Below are 24,957 nucleotides of genomic sequence, written 5' to 3'. Positions count from 1 at the left end.
TCAATAGTTTGCATCAAATCTTTAGACGTTAATTTGACTGCCTTTTCTTCAATGCAAATGAATGAAAATTTGCAGACATATGCATTCGCGGGAACAATACACGAATAGTCAATAAAAAAATTTTATTTTAGGTTTATTAATTGTTTAAATAAAAAAAAAACGATTTTAATGGAAAATGCTTAAATTCTCTTGTTTTTTACAATGTAGAAACATAGAAACTTGAAACTTTTACCTTTTGTAGCTAATGATATGAACTATACATAATTTCCACTTTTTTCGTTAATTGTTTACGTTATGCTTCATAGATAAACAATGAAATTTCAAATTTTGAACGCTCATATTTGTTTATATAAAAATCGGCGCTTATGGTAGGGGAGCCCAAGCGGGGATTTTTGCAGTTACTTGAGCGCGTCAGATTATCATATGGGGAGAAACCTGGTACCCTGCAGATGTACCTCTGCCATATATTGGCTCTTACTTAACACAGGAAAGCTCGTTATGGGGGGCACGAAAAAAAAATCTATCCTTAAAAATACTCGAAATTGTCAGATTAAGATAAGGTAAGTTAAGTACATGCAAAAGAGTGTATATTTAAAAAATCTGACGATTTGAGCGGGGCATAAGGAAATGCGTGAATCAAAAATTTCACAAAAAAGCGAATATTTCGCGAAATGAACGTCAGATCGAAAAACTAAAAAGTAATTCTTCAATATTTTTCAAAAATCGATTGAATGGTACCAAACATGGGGGTAAATTTAAAATTTAAAATTCAAACCCGCGATATTTTTCAAAATAAACATCAGATCGAAAAACTGCAAAATACAATTTCATTATGTTTTTGAAAAATCTATCGAATGGTATCAAACATGACCTCCCACGGAGGTGGGGTTGGAGGTTACTTTAAAATCTTAAATGGAAGCCCCAAATTTTTATTGCAGATTCGGATTTTTTACGTAAAAATAGGCAACTTTTATTCGTGATATTTTTTCAAGCTATGGATAGATGGCACTATAATCGGAAAAAACGATTGTTGGAAATGGAAAATTAAATTAAAAGTGGAAAGTTCCCACTAAAATGGAAAATTTTACTTAACTTTTTTGCTTTTAGGACCTAATAATCACAACCCAATAGGTCCCCATAACGCTCGAGTGACTGCAAATTTAGCATACTTTGCTCCCCTATTATTCGTGTCAAATTTCAATATGATACGAAACAAAACGATAGCTTTGTGTGAAAACCTCGTATCTCATTTCACAGAAAATTTTAGAGGAGAGACTTTAAACTTAATTTCTGCATACTATAACTTAAAACAAAAAAAATATGTTTGCATGTTTTTGATTGTGAGTATGTTTAGATTATTACACATACATTTTTCATATATATTTTGGGTTAGAGTATGCAGAAATTCAGTTTAAAGTCACTCATGTAAAATTTTTTGTACAATGAGATACGAGGTTTTCACACTAAGCCATCATCGTTCAACCAAACCTCGAATTAAAAAAATTCCTGTTTTTATCGTAGTCTTAGAAAAACCACCGGTAGAGAGGTTTTGTGTTACAATTAACATTAACGCATTCGTTTTGGCGTATTAATTAAACGCTTTTCTTTAGTTCAATCGTTTGGGTCAAATCTTTGGACGTAAATTTGACTACTTTTTGCTCAATGCAAATGACTAAAAATTTTGCAGACATATTCATTCGCGGAAACAATACACGAATAATCAATAAAAAAATTGTTTATGTTTATTAATTGTCTAAATAAAAAACCGATTTTAACGGAAAATTATTAAAATCTCTTGTTTTTTACAATGAAGAAACTTTAAACTTTTACAGATTGTAGCTAGTTATATGAACTATACATAATTTCACTTTTTACGTTAATTGTTTACGTTATGCAATAAAGTTTCAAATTTTTTGCCGATTTCGACTACTTCTCATGTTTGTACCTACATCATATGTTTTATACATATTTTAATAAACATGACGATATATTTTAATGTTTGAAAAGTGTAAGACTAAAAAGTAAAAAATAAAAAAATATGAAAAAAAAAATTTTAAGAAACGCTTTTCTTTAGTTACGAGTGCCTAAAATTAAAAATATTATAAAAAATCAACTAAAAAGCAAAAAATAAAAAAAAATTGAAAAAATCTAACACATTCGTTAAAGAAAAGCGTGGGGCGAAAACCGTTTATTCGAAGAAGACGCTCCCCATGCTTTTCTTTAACGAATTTGTTAGATTTTTTCAATTTTTTTATTTTTTGCTTTTTAGTTGATTTTTTATATTTTTAATTTTAGGCACTCGTAACTAAAGAAAAGCGTTTCTTAAAAATTTTTTTCATATTTTTTTATTTAAAATGTTTTTTCCTGGGATTTGGTAGAGACATTAAACAATAATAGTTAAATTAAAAACCAAATATGAACGAAATATTACACAAGACGAAGTTAACTTTTTTTTTTATTTAAAGTTACCTCTTACGTTTTTTATTTTAGAAGAGCACAAAATTATGAGAAAAACTATTTACTTTAAAAAATAAAACGGGATAATACCCGAAGGTTGACTGTATACCATCAAGTTAAATAAAATTAACATGAAGTAAAACTCCCTAGTGTAGTTGGTATATTTAATAAAAATTCTAAAATTTTTTAAAAATCCAAACGGATTACGTTCATAACGTTTTCGGACTTATCAGTCCATCATCAGTGAACTCTCTGTCCTTGCTAAATGGCCACAATGCCAAACACTGGTCAAGATGTATGTTCTAACTACATGGTGAAATTTGTAAAATAATTTGGCTTACATTGGATGCCAACGGATTATTACTAGGTACATGATGCTCTACTCCATTAATTAAGAGATTTTTTATGAATAGGTCTACATTGAACTAAGTTTAGTCTGTCAATCTATTCTGTCTAATATATCTGTCTATTCATAAAAAATCTCTTAATTAATGGAGTAGAGCATCATGTACCTAGTAATAATCCGTTGGCATCCAATGTAAGCCAAATTATTTTACAAATTTCACCATGTAGTTAAAACATACATCTTGACCAGTGTTTGGCATTGTGGCTATTTAGCAAGGACAGAGAGTTCACTGATGATGGACTGATAAGTCCGAAAACGTTTTGAACGTAATCCGTTTGGATTTTTAAAAATTTTTAGATTTTTTATTAAATATACCAACTACACTAGGGAGTTTTACTTCATGTTAATTTTATTTACTTTAAGTTTTCATGTACCACGTACAACTAATTCTATTGAGGGGAAAGGCAACCGTTTCTACGTAGTTGCCAGCTTTCCCTAACACCTTACTCTTGATTCCAATTGTACAGAAATATCTAAAACCGTCTAAGGTCACTCAGGTAGCAAATCAAGGAGAGGGGGCTTCAGTTGAGCACATTGGTGCAAAGAGTAAATATCCATCTAAAATGAATTGTACACGAAATCAGTGGTTTTGCTACATTGCCAGATAAAATCATCGAATAGTTGTTTATTCTTCTTCTTTCTTGTATGTGGGCTTTAAAGCCTGCTTCTTCTTTAATATTAGCCTCCTAAATTGTTTAAATCATCGCACCATCTCTTTCTTGGTCTGCCAATACTTCTTCTTCCATTTGGTGACTTATCTCGTGCTATTCGTACTATCTTATTCTCTGCCATTCTACTAATGTGTTCGTTCCCCTCCTGTTCATGTTTTGTCACCCATTCATTTATGTCTTCTACATTGCATGCTCTTCTTATATTTTCGCTTTTTCCCTATCTAACAGACTTTTCCCTGATATTCCTCGAAGTATTTTCATCTCTGTTGTTTCTAGTAGACGTCTCGTTTTAGATGTGTCAGGTCTTGTCTCCGCCGTGTATGTCAATATAGGTCTAATTCCTGCTTTATAGATTCTTGCTTTTGTGTCTTGTCTTAGGTGTTTGTTCTTCCAGATTGTGTCATTAAGAGATCCCGCCGCTTTACTTGCTTTCAAGGTTTGTTGTCGTACTTCCTCTTCAACATCTCCGTAACTGGTTATATCTATTCCCATATATCTAAACCTTGCGTCCTCCTTTATTATTTTCCCATCAATTTCGATCTTACATCGTACTGGGTATTTAGATGTTGTCATACATTTGGTTTTTTCTGCTGCTATTATCATATTGTATTTCTTGCCTGTTGTATTGAAGATGTGTGTTAATCTTTGGAAATCGTTTCCTGTTTCGGCGATTAATGAGGCGTCGTCTGCATAACATAATATTTGGATTTCTTTGTTCCCCATTCTATAACCATGACGTTTACGTACTGCTTTTATTATTTCGTCTATTATTTTATTAAAGAACAGTGGCCTTAACGAGTGACCTTGTCTGACTCCGCTTTGTGCTGGTATAAACTGTGTTAGTTTTCCATTTATCTTTGCTTGTATTCGATTATGGAAATAGATGTTTTCGACAGTTTGTATAATATTGATTGGTAAGTTTCTTCTACACAGTAGGTCTAAGAGGTCTTGATGGATAGTTGATAGATAAGATAGTTGTTTATCTACAATACATTTGATATATTTTTTAATAATCATGAATATTATCACTGCCATCAAAAATAGAACACTAAGTACACAATCCCGTGAAATTATTCACAATATTTAAAAAATTACGCAGGAGAAAGTAGAAGGAAATACTGTAAGACAGGCAACAAATAAAAAAAAATAAAACTAAAAGACCTTTGAAATCCAATTGATCTGACAACGTCGCGAAAGTTTTCGATCGGTCTGACATTGGTGGTTTCAGATATTTCTGTCGATTTGTACATTTCTTATTGAGCACTCCATTGTACATATCCGTGGCCTGCGCGATATTGCTCACCGCGCGATATTACCCTTATTTCCACTGTACACTAATTTTCTTAATTTTTTTTCCCTACACAATGTGAAATTTCTTTTTGAATACGAGCGTAACTCTCCTAAAACACTAAATACTATTACTAAATAATTGATTTGCTCTTTCAATCCACCCTCACGTTACAAGCAAGCAATTACGTATTCTCAATACTGTTATGTTCTCCTTTATCTCCTAAATAATTCAGACTAGACTGGAACATCGTTAACGAGATATCTAAAACATCTCATGTTACGCAGGAATCTTGAAACATCTACTGCTCGCAGGTCATAGGGGAGCCAGAACAAAAACTTGAGTTTGTTCGGTTATTGTTTTGCTGTAAAACACTCGCACATGAGATGGATTCTCTCAGGACTCGTCCCTGATATAAATTGAAAACGTTGGGATCAAATAAAAGAGAAAGAAAAAACGGAAACTTCACGACACTCGAAGGGATGCTCGAAATATGTGAAGTCGTTTAAAAATAATATTAAAGGAATTTTAATAATGTACCGTACGTCATTCTTATAAAGCCAGCAAAGTATAATTTTTATTTATTTAAAATTTGATCTTCACAAACGTATCACTAAAGTCACCAGAAGAACTAGAAAAAGAAATCCAAAATTACACAACAACGATTCAGGAAGCTGCATGGAAATCAACACCTCCACCAACAAAAGCAAAACAAAAAATTAATTGTCCAATAATACCACCTTTGCAGACGATACTGTAATCCTAGCAGTACACAAAAATCCTGTCGAAGCTGCTGCAAAACTCCAGAGAGTACTAAATCAAATAAATACATGGGCACAAAATTGGAGAATTAAATTGAATGAACAAAAATCAAACCATATCGTTTTTACAAAATATCACAGTGAATCACCTACAGTAACAATAAATAATAAGGTAATTCCCTCAGTTACCTCTGTAAAATATCTAGGCATGCACTTGGACAGGGGATTAACCTGGAGAACCCATATATTGAACAAACGGAAACAACTGGGCATAAAATTTAGTAAGCATTATTGGCTTCTAGGGCGTAAGTCTAAGCTCACGACAGGAAATAAACTGCTAGTCTACAACACAATATTCAAATCAGTCTGGGCATATGGTCTGCAGCTCTGGGAAACAGCATCCAAGTCGAATGTATCCATAATTGAGAGATTTAAGTCCAAGGTGTTACGTTCAATAATCGATGCTCCGTGGTTTGTTACTAACAGGGATATTTACAATGATCTGGAAACGAAAACCGTCAGTGAAGTGATAGTGGAGTTAAGTGCAAAATACATCGTACGTCTTGAAAGCCACGCGAATGTGCTTGCAATTAATTTGTTAGACAACAGTCAGGAAACAAAACGGTTAAAGAGGCAGACACCATTAGATTTACCGCAAAGACATTAATATTGTTTAAGTAGCTAAGTTAATATGTAATACAGTAATTTAATACTATCTCTATAGAGATGTGTGGCGCTGGTCACAATCTCTTAATGTCATTATTTCTCAGATAAAATGTGTCTATTGTTATATGTTATAACAGATTGCCTAATAAACATATAAAAAAAAACAAAGTTAAAAAGTCAAAAGCAAAAATAGGAATTAACAATTTTTGCGCTTATTGTAGAAAAAAAAAACAGAGCACCACTTGCAAGAAGTCTCAAATTCGCATAGACGGAATTTGAATTAACGGAGAATGTATCAATATCATAAGATACGCAGACGATACGGTGGTATTCGCTGACAGTTCTGAAGCCCTACAGGAGGTAATGAATAGAATCACAGAAGTAAGTCAAAGATATGGACTTAACACCTTGGATCACTAAACACTAAGAATATAAAATCTATGATGATCTCTAAAAAAGAACAGCAATTTGGACAAATCAGTGGGAACGGTCAACAAATAGAACGAGTTAAAACATACACCTACCTTGATACGAACGTCAATGACAGTTAGGATCATTTTCTAGAAATTAAATGTAGAATAGAGAAATCAAGATCTACATTTCAAAAAATGGCTAAGTTATTCAAATGTCGTGATTTATTTATTTATTTATTTATTTATTTATTATTTATACATATGACCTGGCCTCTAGTGACTAATCCAGGTCGTTTTTTCCTGATGGGATTACAGGTATTTTTTTTTTATATTTTTACATTTTTTACTCAACTATTAAATCTATTTTTACAATAACAATTTGCCATAATCTCTTAATTACGTATAACAAACAAATTTAAATAAACAATTTAAAATATTTTTGGTACTATCAACTCCCTTCTAAGTTATAAAGACAGTCCCTCTATTTTCAGAAGAGAGTTGGTAGTTTTTTTTTTTTTTTTTATTTTTATGAATTATGTATTGAATTATTATTTTTATTTATTTATTTTATATTGAATTATTATTATTATAATTGTAAATATTTATTTTTGAATTTATATTTTATTTTATTTATTTTAACTTTATCTTACTCAACTTCATCAGGGTTGGATTATTGGTTGTCTTCTTCTATTATTATAGATTTCGTGTTGTTTTTTAGATATTATTTGTGTGAGATTGTTTAATATTTCAAAATATTCTTCATTTTGTAATATATCTCTTATTTCAATTCTTTCTAATCTTCTTCTCATTTCTCTGTGTTCTTCATTTTCTATAGTATTTTCACAATGTAACACTATATGTTCTGGTGTACCTAGTTCTCCACATTCACAATATGCATCATCTTTTAAGTTAAATCTTTCCAAATATGTTGGGTACGGTCCATGTCCTGTTAAAAAGTGTATTAAACCTTGTTTTGGATTAAAATAATTTGGAATGTTTTCTAATATTGGTATAAAATTGTATAAACGTCTAGATTTTGTTGAATTTTCCCATTCATTTTGTCTTTTTCTATTTATTATTTCTTTTAATTCTCTTTTATTTCTTATATCTAATCCTATTATTTGTATTATTTTTTCATATTTTTCTTTTTTTAGCCAATAATTACATGCTCTTTTTTGTGTTTCTAAATGCATTGGCATTACTCCAGTTAACTGTGAGTGCCTGTGTTGCAGTTGTTCCAAATGCTCCCGTCATTCTTACAAGAAATCCTCTCTGAGCTCTATTTAATTTTTCTGCGTTTTTTTTTATTTATTAATCTATGTGCCCATACACTTGAACCGTACCCTACAATTGATGCAAGTATTGTACTTAGGTATATTCTCATCTGTCGGAACGAAATTCTATATTCCTTCTGTGCTAGACTAGCAATGCTATGCATAATCTTTGTTGCCTTTTCACAGACACAATTCATGTGTTTTGTAAATAATTTTTGTTCGTCTATTATAATACCTAAATATCTTGTTTCCATTTTTCTTTTTATTGTTTTCCCTCTAATTTTTATAATTGGATCTCTTTCTAAATTTCCTTTTATTAAACTATATGTTGTTTTTGAATCTGATATTGTTAATTTTACTTTATTCATCCAATCATTTACTCTTATTAATACTTATATTATTATTATCTTATTAGTCGTGATTTATCAATACCCATAAAAATCAGGTTACTACGATGTTATATCTTTCCTATACTGTTGTACGGTGTTGAGTCGTGGACTCTGACAGACGCCACCTGCAAAAAATTGAGGCTTTCGAAATATGGCTTTATCGTCGAATCTTGAAGATATCTTATACAGATCACATTACTAATCAGGGCGTTTTGTTGGGAATACAAAAAGAAAAAGAGCAGCTTTTTTTAATTCACAGCAACTTTGTTTATACCAATTAAGAGTTATAATTAACATCATTTGGAAGAACATACATAGTTTTAAATGTGCCAAATTCGAAAAATACCAGCCAGTTTTGAAACTCGCGAGAGCAATGGAGCTGGAAGGATCTGTTAACTGTGTCTCTATCTGGTTCTTGTTTATGGATTTTGTTGATGTTTTTTTAATTAGTATGCACTTTTTGCGTTCATTACGAATGGTTAAAAGGTTTTTCTAATTGCTTATAAGCAAAATATCGACATGATTTTGCAGTGTTTTAAATTATTTTTCTTCATTTCTTTTTAATAAATTTATAGAATAAAACAAATAAAATAACTTTATACAATAATAATCACAAATAAAATAAACTATTTGACCGATCGCTTTAAAATTGGAGCATATTTTAAGTACCACAATGCCCAAAATTCAATGTAATACGAAGGCCCTATGTAATTCCATTCCAAAAAAAAAATTATTACCATTTATAAAAAACAAAAATTTCTGACTTATTTTGTATTTTTATAAGCAACAACTAAGGATAGAAACATTTGAAAACACCATTATAAAGATTTTTACATGACATCAATTTGTTACTTTCAAATTTGTTTCAATTGCTTGACTATGAGGTACACACAAAAAACGAAAATTGAAGAGAAAAATCTTATTTCCATGGACTGGACTAAAATTGTTGTTTCAAATTTTACTGTTACTAATGAACCCTCTGTCTGATAACCCTAATTGGCATTTTCTGTTTCAGGCGGTGGTTAAATGTTTCGAGCCCTCTGTGGTACAGTGTCTGCTAGAGCCCTGGTTTCGCGAGATCGGCTTCATCATATGTTACGGAGCCATCGTTCTGAAACTCTACAGACATCTGATAGAGTTTCGCACGAGAAAAGCGCATAGATGGGTAGTCAAAGACACCGATCTACTCAAGTATCTCTTCATTATGACTATGTCGGTAAGTCAGAAAAGTTTGATGAGGGTTGTTTCACGGACAGGCCTGTTCTATTTGGAAGTTCAGTAATTCTAATTGAAGTTTTCGTTGTTTGAAGTTTATTCGATGTAAAGTTTAAGCAATGAAAACTTCAATTAAATTAAATAATAGTAGTACATATTAGTTTTATTGGGGTTACTCAGAATTTGATTTTTTACATTTAATCTACCACAGAGGGTGATCAGGTGAAAATGAGATTAATTTTGCAAACCGGTTTTAAATTAATTTTTTTTCACTCTTGTGTGGCATGATTTTTACAAGATTTAGCTATATTTTTTACTATTTTTTAAATTTGTTTATTAAATAATAAAACAGCAATATTAAAAGCACTTAATACAAAAAAAATTATAACCGAATTATAGAACGACCGGGATAGCAGTCCACTGGTGGGGTTGGCATAGAGGGGATATTTCCACAGTGCTTCTCATGGTGGAGTAAATTGTAAACTGTGGGGGACGGTTGTACGTACATTATAATAAGTTTATTTAAAAAAAATGCCTTATCATGGTTCTTGTGTCGTTATTGATTGTTTACTTAGGTGGAGAAATATTGGAGTGGAGTTCTTTCGTTTCCCTACATCCAAAAATAGGTTGGATCAAAGGAAAAATTGGATCAAAGCTTTGTTTAATAACAAAAGTACGTCAGAGTGTTGCCTTGTTTTTTTTGTATATGTATGGTGACTTTTACGAAATTATTTTTTTTATGACGAGCTACAATTTTTGAATTTATGTAAAACAGCAATCATAAATTATTTTATCGCCAACCGTCACTAAAATAATTCATTATTGTACTCATTTGCCCTCATTTGCGGCAGTAAAGTAACACTTTATTGTACTGAAAGAAGAACGTGACTTTACCTGCCGCGATTAATCGGAATTGAATGTAAGTGGTCGATAGCAGTAATCGATTATTTATTTGAGTTAACTTACAATTTATTTACTTTAATTATTAAAAATATTGTACAAAATTTACGACATTGTTAATTAAATTGATGTCGAAAAGTGAAATTCTGTAGTATTTTGTAATTATATTCATATAAAATAAATCAACACTTTACCGATTTAGAATTATTCAATATTGATAACTATCGATGAAAAATAGAAAGCGACCATCATGCAGAAGTCACCTGTCATCACTGTCATGAAATTTTTATTACGTCTAAAATTTTAAAAAATTCTTAAATTGTAAATTGTAAGTAAGTATTAAAACCAATATCAAATTGCTGGCGATAAAATTTTGTATGCACCACGTCAGTAAAGACTCTTTATCGAACTCGTCTGTTATTCGCCTCGCTCGTTAGGCTCGCTCGGCTCATAATATCAGACTCGTTCGATAAAGAGTAACTTTACTGACTTGGTACATAAATAACTATTGTTGTACTTTAAATGCAGCTAAATATTAATATTTACTAGTAAATTATTTTTAGCATATATTATAGATATATGTAGATATACAGGGTGTAACAAAAATACAGGTCATAAATTTAATCACATATTCTGGGACCAAAAATAGTTCGATTGAACCTAACTTACCTTAGTACAAATGTGCACATAAAAAAAGTTATAGCCCTTTGAAATTACAAAATGAAAATCGATTTTTTCCAATATATCGAAAACTATTAGAGATTTTTTTATTGAAAATGGACATGTGGCATTCTTATGGCAGTAGTATGTTAAGAAAAAAGTTATAGTGAAATTTGGACACCCCTTAAAAATTTTATGGGGGTTTTGTTCCTTTAAACCTCCCCAAACTTTTGTGTACGTTCCAATTTAATTATTATTGTAGTTAAACACAATGTTTTAAAAACTTTTTTGCCTCTTAGCACTTTTTCGAAAAGTCAGTTTTTATCGAGATATGTTCAATAATTGTCAAATCCACCACATATTTGTATATGGTTAAGTACGATTATGGAGACATAATAATAATATGAAAATTTATTTATGATTTACATTTTTAGGTATATTTTGAACCATATTAAAAAAGAAGCCACATCTCGATAAGAGGTGCCTTATCGGAAAAATACAAAGAGGCAAAAAAGTTTTAAAAACACTGTGTTTAACTAATGGTATCGCAGTACTAGTTTAATTGGAACGTACACAAACATTTGGGGGGTCTAAATGCACAAAACTTCCATACATTTTGTATGTAAACATATTAAAAAAGAAGCTGAATCTCGATAAAAACTGCCTTAGCGAAAAAATACTAAGAGACAAAAAAGTTTTGAAAATATTGACTGTAACTAATGGTACCACAATAATAATTTAATTAGCACGTACACAAAAGTTTGGGGGGTTTAAGGGAACAAACCCCCATAAAATTTTTAGGGGGTGCACAAATTTCACTATAATTTTTCTTTAAGATGTTCCTGCCATAAGAATGCCACATGTCTAATTTCAATAAAAAATCTCTAATAGTTTTCGATATATTCGAGAAAATCGATTTTCATTTTGTAACTTCAAAGGGCTGTAACTTTTTTTATGTGCATATTTGTACTAAGGTAAGTTAGGTTCATTCGAACTATTTTTGGTCCCAAAATATGTACTTTAATTTATGACCTGTATTTTTGTTACACCCTGTATTATTAGCAGATATATTTGATGTTGTTTCTGAGAGTATCAAATAACTGATGATATGACAACACTCACATATGTTAAACTTACATTAAATTTCTGAGGTTTCCCCAATAATCTGATTTCAATACTATAAAGTACATTGGATAGGTGGAGTTCTCTTTTATATGTTAAAAAAATTGACAAATAAAGTCTAGATTTCGTTGTGTAAAATATAAAAAAAATTTAATTTAAAAAAAATAGATTGCAAAATATATTGAATAGCTTTTATTGAAATTTGATAAACTCTTTAACTATGGACTTTGGTGGGTAATGGTTTAGGTAACTATGGACTTTGGTGGCTATCTTATAATATCATATAGATTTTTTAGGCGAATTATCAAGTGGTAGAAAAAATATGTTGGAACATGAAAGGAAACCCTATTTGGAGAAAAATGGCCAGTTGTATTAGAGATACTGCTATTGAAATACTTGGGAAAACATCAGGAAAAAATTTTGAGGATAAAGAGACTTGGTGGTGGTCAAACGAAGAGAAGAGAAAATTATATAAAAAGTGGCAAGAAACCAGATCCGACACAGATCTTCAAAACTATATGGTGACGAAAAAGGAAGCGAAAGTAGCAGTAGCAAAAGCCAAAGCAGAAGCGTATTCAAACCTATACGATCAACTTGATACCAGGGAAGGCGAAACGAAGATATATAAAATAGCCAAACAGAGGGAAAAGAAAGCAAAAGATTTTAATCAGATTAGATGTAACCGAGATGAAAATAATAAAATACTAGTTCACGAAAGGGATGTCAAAAAGAGATGGAGAAAGTACTTTGACAGCTTATTAAATGAGGAATTTGACAGACAGCCTGTAGAGTCAACGGAGACAGTAGCAACAATGGTCACCAAAATAACCAACGAGGAAGTGGCTCAAGCGCTTCAAAAAATAAAGAAAGGAAAAGCGGTAGGACCAGATGATATTCCTGGGGAAGTATGGAGAGCATTGGCAGAGACAGGAACAAGGTGGCTAGCAGGTCTATTTAATAGAATTATGGAAGTCGGACAAATGCCAGACGAATGGAGAAGCAGTATACTGGTACCTGTTTACAAAAACAAGGGAGATATACAACAATGTACAAACTACAGGTCTATAAAACTGCTTAGCCACACCATGAAAATATGGGAAAGAGTAATTGATAGACGGATACGTGAAGAGACCGAAATATCCGAGAATCAATTTGGCTTTATGCAGAGTAGATCAACAACAGATGCAATTTTTATTATAAGGCAGTTGATGGAAAAATAAAGGAGTAAAGAAACAAACGCTCATATGGTATTCATTGATCTTGAGAAAGCATATGATAGAGTTCCTCGAGAGATTCTGTGGTGGGCACTCAATAAGAAAGGAGTCCCTGGTGAATATGTAAAGATTGTGAAGGATATGTATGAGGGAGTAACGACTAGTATTAGGACAGGTGTGGGAGAGACTGATAAATTTCATGTGAAAGTAGGATTGAACCAAGCCTCTGTGCTTAGTCCGTATTTATTCTCATTAGTTTTGGACCAGATAACAGCGAAACTACAGGGTAACATTCCATAGTGCTTAATGTATGCTGATGATGTCGTGTTAGTAGGAAATAGTGAAAGAGACTTAGAACAAAAACTGGAACAGTGGAGACAAGCTTTGGAGGAAAAAAGGTTTAAAACTTAGTAGGACAAAAACAGAGTATTTGGAATGTTCATTTCAAGATGGAGCTACTACAAATAAAATGGTATCTTTGGATGGTGAAATGATTGTGAAAAGCAATAGTTTTAAGTACCTAGGATCGGTATTACAGAGTAATGGAGAAATAGATGGAGATGCATGCAGTAGAATTAGGGCTGGATGGATGAAGTGGAAAGAAGCGAGTGGTGTGTTGTGTGACAGAAAAATTCCAATGAAGCTGAAGGGAAAATTCTATAAAACAGCCATAAGACCGGCTATGATGTACGGAACTGAATGTTGGGCAGTGAAAAAGAAAGAGGAACAACGAATGCATGTGGCGGAAATGAGAATGCTTAGATGGATGAGTGGAGTGACAAAGAAGGATAAAATTAGAAATGAGTATATTAGGGGAAGTCTAGATGTGGCACCAATTGATGCCAAAATGAGAGAGCATAGGTTAATATGGTTTGGGCATGTTCAACGTCGAGACGTTAATCAACCAATACGAAGAATAGCTGAAGTGCAGATTCCTGGAAGGAGTAGGAGAGGAAGACCAAAGAAGACCTGGGGGAAGACGATAAGGCAGGACATGTTGGTAAAGGGGATTAACATTGATATGACCCAAGATAGAATTGTGTGGAGAAATGCAATTAGGAAAGCCGACCCCGCATAGGGATAAATCAAAGAGAATGATGATGATGATCAAGTGGTTGAAAAACATTGAGCAAGAAAAGCTTGTTTCTCTTTTTTATATCTATTAATATTTTGCAGTAAGGGTAATAAATTACAACATTTTTAACAAGCCGTATCTCATAAAAAATTTAATTATTACTATTCTATTTCCTTACAACTTTGCTCTAAATTAAAAAAAAAACGGTTAAAAGTTCTAAGCAAAGAAAGCAGAAAAAACGATGTTTTTAATAATTTTTTATATTTTAATTTTTTATTATGATTCATGACCTATTTCAGAGGAAAGGGACGTTAATTATTATGATTGAAGTTATTATACATTTTTTTCTGATAAAATCAAAATGTCGCTTCTCACATCCAATTTTAGTCCAGTTTTTCACAGAACCGTCCTGATCTATTAATCTGGTCTGTACCTATTATCAAGGTATATCAAAATAAATGTGTGAACCTATTTTTCTAGAATGGAAAGTGTATTTAAAATCAGCCGGTATATGGGAAAACTACCAAACGAAACCCTTTCTTTCCAAAACCCTTCTAAAACAGACGTGAACAGAAGGAAGTTGTTACTCAAACAAAATGAAATGGCGGATCGCTCAAGTATATGTTAACTGGGGTGATTAGTTGTAAAACATTTTGGGCGTACGCCAATCTCGATCGTGTAACGAACTGTCGAACATCGAGAAATTAATTTATCCCTCATTCACTACTAAATTCATAAACGCGCCGTCATCTTGTGCATATCAAACAAGCCTTCAACTACCCACAACTTCATTATACATTTTAACATATATAGACTAATCCGGCAGCTTTTGTTTCTGATAATATGTCAAAAGTTAACATAAAATTGAGGAATATTCGATAAATCTGTTACTTCTTCTTCTACACATTCTTCTTTTTTTTTAGGTCGCTGTACTGATAAATGTTGTCAAAATTCGACATCATAATGACTTTGTATAATATGACTTTCTAAAAAAATAATGTAGTCCCTATTTAGACCAGTAAGGATCTGTTTTTAGGTGGATGTGAGAGGCGGCATTCAGATTTTTGCGGATAAAGTTAGGTGATGACTTCGTTAATAATAATTGATTTATGCTCCTTCTCAAATATTCCCGAAACATTAATAAAAAAAATAAAATATTTAAACATTTCAAAAAATTTCGTTTTTTTTCTACTTTTTTTGCTTATAACTTTAAAACCATTCATTTTGTAACAAAGTCGTATAGGAATAAAACAAAGATAATTAAATTTTCTATCAGATGCGATTGGTTAAAAATGTCTTAATTTATCACCCTTGTCGAAAAATAGCAATAAATATAAAATAAGGGGGCAAATCAAGCCTGTCCTTATTCAATGATTTTCCATCACTTAGGTTACACTTGGAACCTTCCTAATTCGCTTAGAAAATTTTTGTAATGTACTAAAACCGTACACCAAATTTCATTAAAATTGACTTACTAGATTTTGAATAATAATTTTGCAATCTAAACTTTTTTTAAAAAATTAAAATTTTTTAAAATCTTGCACAACAAAAACTAGAACACACAAAGATTTGCCAATTTTTTTACATATAAAGAGGCACTCCACCTATCTAATGCACTTTACAGAATTGAAATCGGATTGTTTAAGCAGCCTCAGCAATATTTTAAAGTTATAAACAATTTTTTGGCTTATAAACAAATTAGTCCTGTGGTCAGGAGGGGGTGCTACGGGTTCCTTTAGTTAGATGGACTTACCCAAGATTTTTATGTATTTTTTGACCCGTAGAACACGATTTTTTTGGGTAACAGTTGATCCGGATGTCGATAAGATTGTTATAAACAAAGAACTTGAGTAATTATATAACATCGATTTTTCGCAAAATAAAACATTTTTTTTTGTATTTCTTGGGTAATTCTAAGCAAAAAATGTTCTTACAAGTTTTTTCGTAAGATGCATAGTTTTCGAGATAAACGCAATGGAACTTTCAAAAATTCGAAAAATTGCAATTTTTGAACGCGAATAACTTTTGATTAAAAAATAAAATAGCAATTCTGCTGACAGCATTTGAAAGTTTAAGTCAAATTATACCGGTTTTAATTATTTGCATTGCTAAAAATTATTTTTTTATTATTAAACAAAGCTATTTGTTTATAAGCCAAAAAATTGTTTATAAGTTTAAAACATTGCTGAGGCTCCTTAAATAAACCGATTTTAATTCTGTAAAGTGAATTAGATAGGTAGAGCACCTCTTTATATGTAAAAAAAATTAGACAACTTCTAAATGTTTTACTTTTTGTTCAGAAAGATTTTAAAAAATTTGAACTTTTTTAAAAACATTTAGATTGCAAATTTATTATGCAAGATCTATTAAGTCGACTTTAATGAAATTTGGTACACGGTTTAAGTATGTTACAAAGAATTTCCTAAGCGAATTACTAAGGTTCTAAGTGCCACCAAAGTTGTTAAAAACATTGAATAACAACAGGCGTATTTTGCCCCCTTATTTTGTATTTATTGATATATTGCAGAAAAGATAATACGTTAAGACATTTTTGACCAGTCGTATATCATACAAAATTAAATTATCTTTATTTTATTTTTAAACGACTTAGTTCCAAAATGAATCGTTTTAAAGTTATAAGCAAAGAAAGCAGAAAAAATCGACGTTTTTCGAAATTTTTAAATATTTTAATTTTTTTATTAATATTCCGGGCATATTTGAGAAGGAGCATAAGTCAATTATTATTACTGAAGGTGTCACCTAACTTTATCTGCAAAAATCCGATTGCCACCTCTCACATCCAAAAATATACGTTTTTTCACAGATCCTTACTGGTCTAATTCTGAATATAACAAAATCAAATTTTTAGTGTTTAGTCGCGGCCCACATCCCGATGCAAAGTTTCAATTAAACGGAGTTTAAGTTGAGAAAGTTCACAAAATGACATATTTGGGAACTGTGATAACGGACCAACTAGATCCAGACATAGAAATAAAACGTAGAATAGCAATGACTAAAACTACTTTTATGAAAATGTCTGGTTTATTTCTCCTCTTTTTCCATTGATTGTTATTTTGCAGCAAGGGTATTAAATTAAACATTTTTAGCCAGTCGTAACTTATAGAAAATTCAATTATTGCTGTTTTGTTTTGCTCTTTTAAACGACTTTGCTCGAAAATGAATCTCGACCTTCGATAATACTGTAGTCTTTCATTCTACGTTTAATCTTTTTAAAATACTTATTAGTTTTTTTAAGATTCGAAAAAAATGAATACATTTAAAAAGAATCCAACCGAAATTTTGCGCCTACGCTCTCAAAAAGGATTAACATGAGGTGTTACATAATATACATTCCCATTTAAAAAAATCAAAGTTATGATATTTGCTAAAAATAGAGAAGTTAATACAGAAGTTAATACAGAAGTTAATACAGAAGTTAATACAGAAGTTAATACAGAAGTTAATACAGTTAATAGAAGAAGTAACACTTATACGCACAAGATTAAGGATACAGTATTGTTTCACAAAAATTATATAATTCGTACGAAAGTACAAAGAAAATTAATTTACTTTCATTTTATAATTAAAGACGTTAAAAACGTAATATTCTAAAATCGATATTTCCGTACGAAGAGCAAGAGCAGATGCATTCATTTGATTTTTTTACTTTAAAAAGAGGCATCCAATTTGATTGAAACCCAGATTTTACTCAAAAGAAAATTAATTTTGAAGCCTTTTATACACGAAAATTAAGCGTCGTGAAAATACTAAGAGAGACTAAATTGAAAATTCATTATGTAGTTTTAATTTTTTATAACTTTTTTGACTGTCTCTAAGTCATTTATTTTAAGTATTAACTTCTTAAAATTTAACATTTATCACCATCAGATTTCAACGTCTTTTATTCAAAAGTGGAATTTTTATTCCCTAATTTTGTTGAAAAGTTAATTTCTTCATTGCTGTGTAGAGCAAGTACAGTGGAACCCCGTTAACTCGGATTAATTGGGATCGCGGCCGATCCGGGTTATCGAAAATCCGGGTTAGCCGGAGAAAATGGTAAAAATTAATAAAATATGGTATGCTTACAGATAAACTCCGTTATAATTGTCACACAGACACTGGTAAACCACGTTCGCATTCCACACAAAACCACACATACAAAGCGTCGTCAAAAGTCTCATTCTTAGCTTTATTAGCTTTGCACCGATTAAATTGTCTTTTGTTATCATTTTGAAAAAAAAAATTCTTCGATTTTAGTTCTATTTTTCTTCCAATCCGATACTGTAGATGTACCGACACCATAATATAATGCTGCAAGATTCACCTTTATTAATTCTACTTAATGCTTCTAGTTTCTTTTCCATTGTCACTACAACATTTTTACGTTTTGTTGCCCTTATAGACAAAAGACACGCAAACACAAAATCTGAATAAATTTACGAACGATTACAAAACGGAAGCGAACAATAATACGACTTTACTACACACAATACCGTCTCTGATGTTATGTTATTTAATAACAGTGATGACTAAGACCATTGTTAAAAAAAGAATTTTAATAGTCTTTTCTAAACAATGCTAACACAGACAGTTTCAAAAAAATAAAGGATAATACAGGTGCCTGTTGTTTTCGACAATGAATGTGGTGTACCATGAGTCATTTTTACTATGGTATATGTAGTTCAATCCGGTTCCATTATCTCTCAAATATTATATTACATAGAGTTGGTATAAAACCTCGTGAACCTTGAAAATGCGTATGTATAACCGAAATAAAATGAAGCCAAAAACATACGACTATTTTATTTGCTGCGAATTGCGCGACAGGGTCCCATCTGCACCCTGATATTTTCAGTAATGTCGGATTCATCAATCGTTTCGTTCGTATATTGACGTCACCAAATGAATGAATTAGGTTCACGAGATTTTGTAACAGCAATACATTTTTATTGTTGAAATGTTTGTCTGATAAAAATCGGTCCGGGTTAGCCGGAGTTCCGGGTTATCGGGAGCCGACTTATCGGGGTTCCACTGTACTCACATAATTTGATTATAAAGATGTACATAAAATATCCTGGATCTCTCCTAATAGGCTATTGGTTATGTATTTTAGAAAGGAACTACAACGATAACGGGGTTTTATTGTTTCATATAGTCAACGGACGTATAAATATGAAAAAACCGCGGAGTGCTACCATTTAAAGGGGTGCGTTTTTAAGAAATGGGTGAATTAGTCACTAGGCAAAGGGCGAATTAGGCCGCGTTCAGAGTGGACGAGCAAAGAGCAAAGAGCAAAGCGGAGAAATCAAACTCATACTGGGAAATGGAGGTGCACAGAGTGCTAGCAAAGAGCAAAGCGGCGAAACCAAACAAGTTTGATTTCTCCGCTCGCACTCTTTGGTCCATGTTGTGAGACCGCTCCCGTCTGAAAAAAATTTTGATTCGGTTTCTTTGCCAATTCCCATTCAAAAATGTCCCCTTTAAACAAATCTGAAGAGTACCGGGCGGAATTTTTGGGCAGAAATTGTTTAAACAATTTTATCTACTCTATGTTATGTTATGTGTAAGTTTTTAGTTTGTGAAAACTGTCATTATAAATAGCAGTGCGTGAAGTGTTTAAAGTGAGCGTGAAGTAACAATGTATTTTAAATGGGACTTACTTTTTCGCACTGTTTTTAACACACTTTCATATTATTATAATTAAATATCCTTAACTTTGGCGTTGTCATGGTGATGACATAATGAGCAATAAATTACGACAAAAGTTTTTACAGTTTTGTGGTTTGAAAGAAGTTAGAATTTTTAAATGTCAAAGTTCTAAAAATTGTAGAATAGAAATGAATTCCAGTGACGAAGAGTTACAGTTTTTTTATTTGTTTATGGTAGAGTAGATAAAATATTGTATGAAACTGTGCACGAAGTACTTTTTGCAAACTTACGCGATGTATAGCACTCGCTCCGCTGTCGCTCGTGCTCTAAATATCGCGTGCGTTCGCAAAAAGCATACTTCACGAACTGTTTCATAAATAACTATTTTTAAACAAATACAAAAGATCACGTTTCTTGCTCCGGAACATATATTTTTAGGTTTTTTGGGTTATTCTAAACAAAAAAGGTATCTTGTAATTTTTTCCAAAAATTAATAGTGTTCGAGTTATAGGCGATTTAAAATCTGAAAAATGCGAAAATACGCATTTTCGTGGCTTAAAAATTCATATTTCAATTAGTATTCTTGAGGTTACCAGATACTTAAATTGATGATTAAACATTCAGCTTCGATTCTGAAGAGTGATCGCGTCTAACCTTAATTTATACCGTTGTTTTTTAATTGTTAAATATGCGTGTTTATCAGATTTTTTTGCCGGTGCGGCGCGCTCTGTTTCAAAAATCTCCTATTCCCTCCGAAAATTATTTTTTCTAGATTTTTTGAGATATTCTAAATAAAATAAGTTTCTTGACATTTTTCTCAAAAGTTAATAGTTTCAAAGTTATAAGTTAATAAAAAACTCATTTTTGGATTTTTAATCGCTTATAACTTTAAAACTCTTAACTTTTGACAAAAATGTCAAGAAACTTATTTTATTTAGAAAATCCGAAAAAATCTATAAAAAATAATTTTCGGAGGAAAATAGGAGATTTTTGAAATAGAGCGCTCCGCACCGGCAAAAAATCGGATAAACACGCATATTTAACAATTAAAAAACAACGGTATAAATTAAGGTTAGATGCGATCACTCTTCAGAGTATTGAAGCTCAATGTTTAAACTTCAATTTAAGTATCTAGCAACCTCAAAAATACTAATTTAAATATGAGTTTTTAGGCCTCGAAAATGCGTATTTTCGCATTTTTCAGATTTTAAATTGCCTATAACTCGAAAACTATCAATTTTTGAGAACATTTACAAGATACCTTTGTTGTTTAGAATGACCCACAAAACTTAAAAATATATGTTCCAGAGCAAAAAACGTGATCTTTTGTATTTGTTTAAAAAAAATTGTTTAAACAATTTCTGCCCAAAATAAATAATAAAGTTTCAAATTTTTTGCAGATTCCGACTACTTTTAAGTTTGTATATCATGTTTATAAACATCCTGTGACCGTCAAGCGGCGACGATTTTGAACGCTCATATCTTTGTTTATATTAACATCGCTTATTCGTATCAAATTTCAATACAATACGCAACAAAACTTCAACCAAAACTCGAATTCAAAAAAATTGTGTTTTTAACGTAGTTTTAGTAAAACCACCGGTAGAGACGTTTCGTGCTGCAATTAACATTAGAATTCGTTTTGTCATTTTAATTCAAAGTTTGTTACGAACCATTAATGGATGGAGTGGAAATTAACAGGGTCTACACCGTCAGATGAAAAGACTGCGAAAACTGTAATAGGTGTAAATAATGATTTTGATTTAAGAAATGTATGAAGAAATTATAGAAAATGTACAATGTATGTATCAAATGTTGAAATAATTGCAAAAAATATGTCTATCATATACATCCTTTTTTTTAAACATGACGATATATTTTAACGTTTGAAAAGTGTAAGACTAAAAAGTAAAAAATAAAAAATATGAAAATAACATTTTTAAGAAGCGCTTTTCTTTAGTTACGAGTGACTAAAATTACAAATTTAAAAAAATGAACTAAAAAGCAAAAAATAAAAAAAATCCTCGAAGGATTATTCGAAAAAAAAACTGTTAGATAGAATAAATATACAAAAAATCTCATACATTCGTTAAAAAATTGAAAAAATCTAACACATTCGTTAAAGAAAAGCGTGGGGCGAAAACCGTTTATTCGATGAAGACGCGCCACGCTTTTCTTTAACGAATGTGTTAGATTTTTTCAACATTTTAACGAATGTGTGAGATTTTTTGTATATTTAATCTGTCTAATAATTTTTTTTCGAATAATCCTTCGAATTTGAATTTTTTTTTTGCTTTTTAGTTGACTTTTTATATATTTATTTTTGGTCACTCATAACTAAAGAAAAGCGTTTCTCAAAAATTTTGTTTTTAAACCATCATTTGTGTTGGTTCACAAATATTAATTAGCTAATTTTAACACAAACAGCAAAGCATGCCACTTGTATTTTGGTTTGCCTATCTTCACTTCATCAATTTATATATACCTCATTGATGATTTTGGAATTTCAAATTCGCCTATTATTTTATAAATCTTAGATAATTTATTCGCACTAAGTTCTTGTAATTTTATAATTCCAACACACTGATGTTAGCTGTTATCATTGCTTTTACCATAAATAACTTTAAATTTAGTAGCTGCGTAACCAAAATTTCATAAAACTTCAATCATTGACAATTGTCGTCCTGACATCAGACAGATTCGCTTTTGAAGTCTCATCTATTAGTTGCCTGCCACCTCTTATAACAGAATGACCTGGTTACCTTTTGACCCACTTACAACGTGTGGGAGTCATATGTTGCCCTAGGGCCGTATCCTTAGGAATTTTATCCATCCTTTGGATCTATCGATGTTTTCATTTATATAAGACTTTTGTCTGTTTTTTGAAAGGCTTTGACCTTTGTATTTTTTGGTTGGCTCACCATGTTCTTGTAAGTATAACCAAACTTTCCTTTTAGCTTGGTCATCATTTTAACTTTAACATTTGCTTAATTAATGTGGTTATACTCATTTTAGGTAACACTGATGATGCTCTTGTTACAGAGCGAAACGTGTTCATATGTTTGTAGCCCTTTAGGGCTTTTTAAACTAATATACCTTTTACCAAGAAGAAATTTTTTTATTAAATTTCACTTGTAATTAATGGTATACAGCCAACTACAGGAAGTTCTTCCTTGTGGATTAAGGTTAGATAGGAATATAAAAAACATTTTCAATTTCGGCAACTCTTAGCATCTGTTTCGTTTTGTTGATGTCTTCGCGCACTTCTATACCATATGTCATGATCGGTTTTATGCAAGTCTTGTAGATTCTAATTTTACTATCTGTGCGCATATACGGATTTGACTCCCGCAGACATCCTGACAATGCAGATGCTTTGTTGATCTGACTCCTCAGGTCCTTTACTGGGTCGTGAGTGCTTGATATATCTATGCTCAGATCTCTGAATTGCATCACCTGTTCTATGGGGTTGTTCTCAACCACTAACTTACATCTGAGCGGATCTTTTGCTATTGTCATACATTTAGTTTTGGTTGTAGAAATGTTCATATTGCTGTGCTGTCACGTCTTGTAAAGAGTTTTTCCATTCTTTCGAAAAGAGAATATGGTCGATTTGGTTTTTAATACCTCGTTCTGGTGATATTCATGCTATTTTATGGATATCCTTATGTGGAAACAGTGTTCCTCCTATGTTTCCAGTTTTTACCCTTGCCTTAAAATTACAATGGCCTTACCAATTTCATTGCTCATATTAAACTCATGTTTATATTTTATTTCTCCAATACTTCCAATAGTTTATTTTGTGTCACATTGTCATATGGCTTTTTTAAGTCTACATATAATAAATATACTCAATATAAATATTCAATTAAAAAAAATCATTTTCCTTTCAAATGTTCATCTTTTGCATGTTCCTCTAGAAGAATTCATCAATCATGTCATAAATACCTAGTGAAAAATCACAAAATGCTGTCGATATCCATTGAATTGTTATGGAACAGAAATCCTGCATAAAATGGCATACACATATATCACATCGGCACTATATCAAGCCGTAGCTTGATCTTTCTTGCAGGAATCCTATAAGTGTATAACGATTTAAATATATTTTTCTTTTATATTCAATTCTTGGTATAAAGGTTTACTCATCCATAAAATTTTCAATATTCAGGTATTGGACAGCTCCGGCGCTTCAACAGGAAACACGGGAAAATGAGATTTTCATCGATTCCCTGAGGATTGTCAAATTACGTGGAGAACGGAACGATACTTACTCAATTTGTTTTGCTTGAATTTTTTTGTTAGCTAGTGGATTTTTTTTATCAGTCTCGGATATACTTAATCGGATTTTACAACATTGATTTCGCATAAAAGGAAGAACGAACTCGGCGAATGCAAAAAGCGGCTTCGAGTTTGGAATTTACGAGGAAAAGCTGCCAATTCGTGTGGCTGAAAGATGTTACACTTATTAAAACAGTGTTTTAGGTAGTTTAACAAAACTTTATAAAGGGTAGTACAGTCGAACCCGCTTACTGGAATAGCCTTCGTGCCAAGTAAAACTATTCCTATAACCGGGATATTCTAATAACCGATCATTGATGGCTAGTAGAGATAAGTGTACCTACTAAATATACCTGCGTAATAATAGTATGTACCTACATTTACATACATATTATATTTACATGGTTTTAGGTCTTTTTATATGTGAATATTACAGCAGTCTAACTTATTTTATTAAAGAACCAAATTACATAATTATGTGCATGCATCCACTAATAAGCCTGAAATGTGTGCAAT

General features: G+C 31.4%; 1 protein-coding gene across 1 annotated transcript in view; it reads left to right on the top strand.

Annotated features, from left to right (window-relative positions):
* LOC114329090 (probable G-protein coupled receptor 158) overlaps positions 1 to 24,957 on the top strand; it is a 382,856-nt gene that overhangs the window by 129,088 nt on the left and 228,811 nt on the right. Inside the window, exon 6 of the mRNA XM_050648285.1 lies at positions 9,341 to 9,541. Within this exon, the coding sequence (XP_050504242.1) occupies positions 9,341 to 9,541 (201 nt within the window). The remainder of the gene's footprint in view (positions 1 to 9,340; positions 9,542 to 24,957) is intronic.

This window comes from Diabrotica virgifera, chromosome 1 (assembly GCF_917563875.1).
Source record: "Diabrotica virgifera virgifera chromosome 1, PGI_DIABVI_V3a".
Lineage (NCBI taxonomy): Eukaryota > Metazoa > Arthropoda > Insecta > Coleoptera > Chrysomelidae > Diabrotica > Diabrotica virgifera.
Note: the sequence above shows the minus strand (reverse complement) of the source record. Positions and strands in the feature narration are given on the sequence as shown.